General features: G+C 31.2%; 1 protein-coding gene across 1 annotated transcript; it reads left to right on the top strand.

Annotated features, from left to right (window-relative positions):
- Positions 1-2188: 2188 nt before the first annotated feature.
- LOC121775958 (60S ribosomal protein L27-3-like) lies at positions 2189-2797 on the top strand. Its single transcript, XM_042173067.1, has one exon. It carries the CDS (start codon positions 2202-2204, stop codon positions 2607-2609), a length of 408 nt encoding a protein of 135 aa, XP_042029001.1. The 5' UTR covers positions 2189-2201; the 3' UTR covers positions 2610-2797.
- The last annotated feature ends 736 nt before the right edge of the window (positions 2798-3533 follow it).

The raw sequence follows: 3533 nt of genomic DNA, 5'->3' as shown, positions 1-3533 counted from the left end.
ATTTATGGTAAGGTCAATAGCCATCTAAATGAAGAAGTTTGATTAAATTTGGTAAATTTCATAATTTTAAAATTAAAATATTAAATTATATAGTTTGAAATTTTCTCACTTAGTCACAAAATGTTATCTTTTGATAAAGTTAAAAACAATGTGTTTCATACCATATTTTTTCTTTTAGTTTGCTTTATAATCTTATTTTTTTTATCTTATTCTATTGAAACAATGTCATTTTTAATATTTTAATTTCAAAGATTTTTAACAAAATTTACCTCATGATTTCAATAATTATTTTCGTTTTATTGCAATGAAACTTTTATTTTTATTGGCTAATAGATTCTGTGATATGGATTTGTCATTTGGGTGATTGGGTCTTTTTCTTTCGTATTCAAATGCTTTTTCCTACCATGTATATGGATCCGTCATCTTCATCATTTGCCCCATCTTCTTAATAGGTACTTACTCTTATATATCCATTAGATATTCTTATGGAAATATAACCATGTCTTCCTAAGCTACACAGATTAAGTTGATGCATATTATCTTAATTCTTAGGTGTCTATAAATGATAGTAGTAGGTTACATTTCTATACTTCCAATCTTGCTGATAGATTAGAAAATAAGTAGTGGAGTATACAATTTGAATATCTTTTCTCCATCACTTAACTTCATAATTCTACTCCCTATAATAATACTCCCGCCGTCCACAATTTAAAGAGTCCTTTTAACTCGGCACGAGTTTGAACAAATTGTTTGACTTTGTAAAGAAAAGTAAAAATATAAATTGAGTGAAATGTGAGATCTATTTTCAGGTTTAGTTTTATATTACATTGTGAGTATACAAAGTTAGTGGAATATGAAATCCACGTAGGGGCGAACCTATGTGATAGAGAGGAAGGGCTTAAGCCTCAATGAATTCTTTTTTAACACTATTTCTTTTATAAATTTTTGAAATATATCTAAATTTAGTGTACATTATTGTGTAAAAGCCTTACAAATGATTTAAAACACCCAAAAATATACTACTTTGAAACAAAATTTATAAATTTCGGCCCCTATCGATTTTTTTTTCTGCGTCAGCCTCTGGATTCACATACTAAGATTGAAAAAAAGTAAATAGTTCTTTAAATCATGGATAATAAAAAATGACAAAATGATTCTTTAATTGGTGGACAGAGAGAATATAAGACAATAATATACTCATTTTTATGGGCTAATATTGGACCTTAGCTTATGATTTACAAATTGAAGGAATGATTATAATTTTTTTTGAACACGAGCAAACCTATTACTTTTATCACAACATGCCTTCTTGATTTACTGCACGTTACATATGAGATGAGATAGTAGAGATGTAATCAAATGCAAATTATAAATATTGAACAAACTCTAAACTATGATATGAACCATTGAAAAATGTCAACCGATGATAAAATAGCATCAACAGAAAATGTCAACATAGTGTCAACGGTTGATGTTTTGTTGACATTGTGTTGACATTGTATTAACATTTTTTGTTGCCATTATTTTAACATCTGTTGACATTTTCTAATGGTCCAGATCATAGTTGATAGTTTGTACAATATATAGAGTTTGCATTATATCACTACCTTGGGATAGTATACTTCTACTATTACACGTCCCAATGAACAAAGTCCAACAAATCATGCTAATAGATACTCCATTCTGTCCTTATTAAAAGTCTCATATTTGATCAGTGTGGAGTTTAAGAAATTGTTTGACTTTATTAGTAAAAGTAGGTAGAAAAAATTAGTGGAATGTAAATCTTAATTTTATATATTAGTTTTATAATAAAATATAAGCGAGAAGAAATTAGTGAAATGTAGGGTTTATTATCGAAAACAATAAAAATAAAATGAAACATTTGTTATGGACCGTTCAAATAAGAAAATATATGACATTCAATGAAATCGGAGAAAGTAGCATACTTTTACAAAGAAAGAGATTGTAGGCGAGGGTAGTGAACTGAGATTTGGATTCATAAAATAGAAATAATCTTAATTTAAGAATGACATATTTTCTTTTCTTTAAAAAAAAAACTTTTTAGTGAACAATCCAGGCCCAATCATAATTATTCATTAAGCCCAGATATAGCCCGGAAAGGGCCCAAGCCCAAGTATCAGTATAAATCAGTTGGTAGGGTTCATCTTAATCCGCGTTTTCCCCATTCTAGAGCGGCGGAAATGGTGAAGTTTCTGAAGCCAAACAAGGCCGTCGTGATTCTCCAGGGGCGCTACGCCGGCCGCAAGGCGGTTATCGTCCGCTCATTCGACGACGGAACCCGCGACCGCCCCTACGGCCACTGCCTGGTCGCAGGCCTCTCCAAGTACCCCCGCAAGGTCATCCGCAAGGACTCCGCGAAGAAGCAGGCGAAGAAATCTCGCGTGAAATGCTTCATCAAGCTCGTCAATTACAACCACATCATGCCCACGCGTTACACGCTCGACGTGGATCTGAAGGACGTCGTCACCGCCGATTGCCTCCAGTCCAAGGATAAGAAGGTCACGGCCGCAAAGGAGACCAAATCGCGCTTCGAGGAGCGGTTCAAGACAGGGAAAAACCGCTGGTTCTTCACCAAACTCAGGTTCTAAGTGTTTATCCGTGTTTTGGTAGGGATTAACCGATTCTGCAGCTTCTTAATCTGTGATTTTGCGAGGAGATTTTTGTTCTGTTTTTTTCTCTCAACTTGAATGTCAATCTGGTTTAATGTATGATGCGTTGAACTTCTTATGTTTTTTTCCTTAGATGCAATGCTTATTTTGGTGAATTTTGCTGTCAATTTTGACTGTTCATCCTTTAATGCTGATTCATGGGTTGGTACGTTCGTTTGGATTTTGATCTAAGGAGTTTGGGGGTTTAGACCTTTGCATATCTCGGACTTGCATGTCTATTTAATTTGCGCATAGATGTGATTAAAAACTTGCGTACTTAATCAGGCTTATCTAATTTTTAAAAAAATCAGTTAATGAAAATATTGATTAATAGGGTTTCCAAAAATTTAGTGGTCTATAAATTGCTGTGTAATTTCTTCTTTCATTATTATTTAAATTTAAATAGATTAGAAGAACAACCAAATTTAGGATTTAGTATATAAAATGTATCAATGTGATTCTTTAAATATGCCAACCCAATTTTGCATTGACATTGTATATATTCTATTGAAATACCTACATTTACATTAAACTATACATAAAAAAATATGATTTTTTTAAAAAAAATTTAATTTTGATATTGGAATATATCCAAGTGTGATCCCGTTAAGTTTTTTATAACATTATCTTTAATTTGATATATTTTGTGTAGAAAAATAAAATAAATTAAGATAGTTATAATCATTTAAAGTTTTGGGATATTTTTTAAAAGTTAGTTATAACTATTTTTTTGATAATTGACATTAATACTCTGGCATTTTTTTGCATGGTATTGATATTTGTGGATGATCCTTACATTGATTTTTACATTGATTTAATTATCCATTAATTATCATTTATTGTAGTTAGCAATTTAAAAGGGAG

This window comes from Salvia splendens, chromosome 18 (assembly GCF_004379255.2).
Source record: "Salvia splendens isolate huo1 chromosome 18, SspV2, whole genome shotgun sequence".
Lineage (NCBI taxonomy): Eukaryota > Viridiplantae > Streptophyta > Magnoliopsida > Lamiales > Lamiaceae > Salvia > Salvia splendens.
This window is presented reverse-complemented; position numbering and strand designations above follow the sequence as displayed.

Bases quoted from the DNA above. Each gene is read 5' to 3' on its own strand.
- LOC121775958 (XM_042173067.1), top strand. From the start codon at position 2,202: ATGGTGAAGTTTCTGAAGCCAAACAAGGCCGTCGTGATTCTCCAGGGG.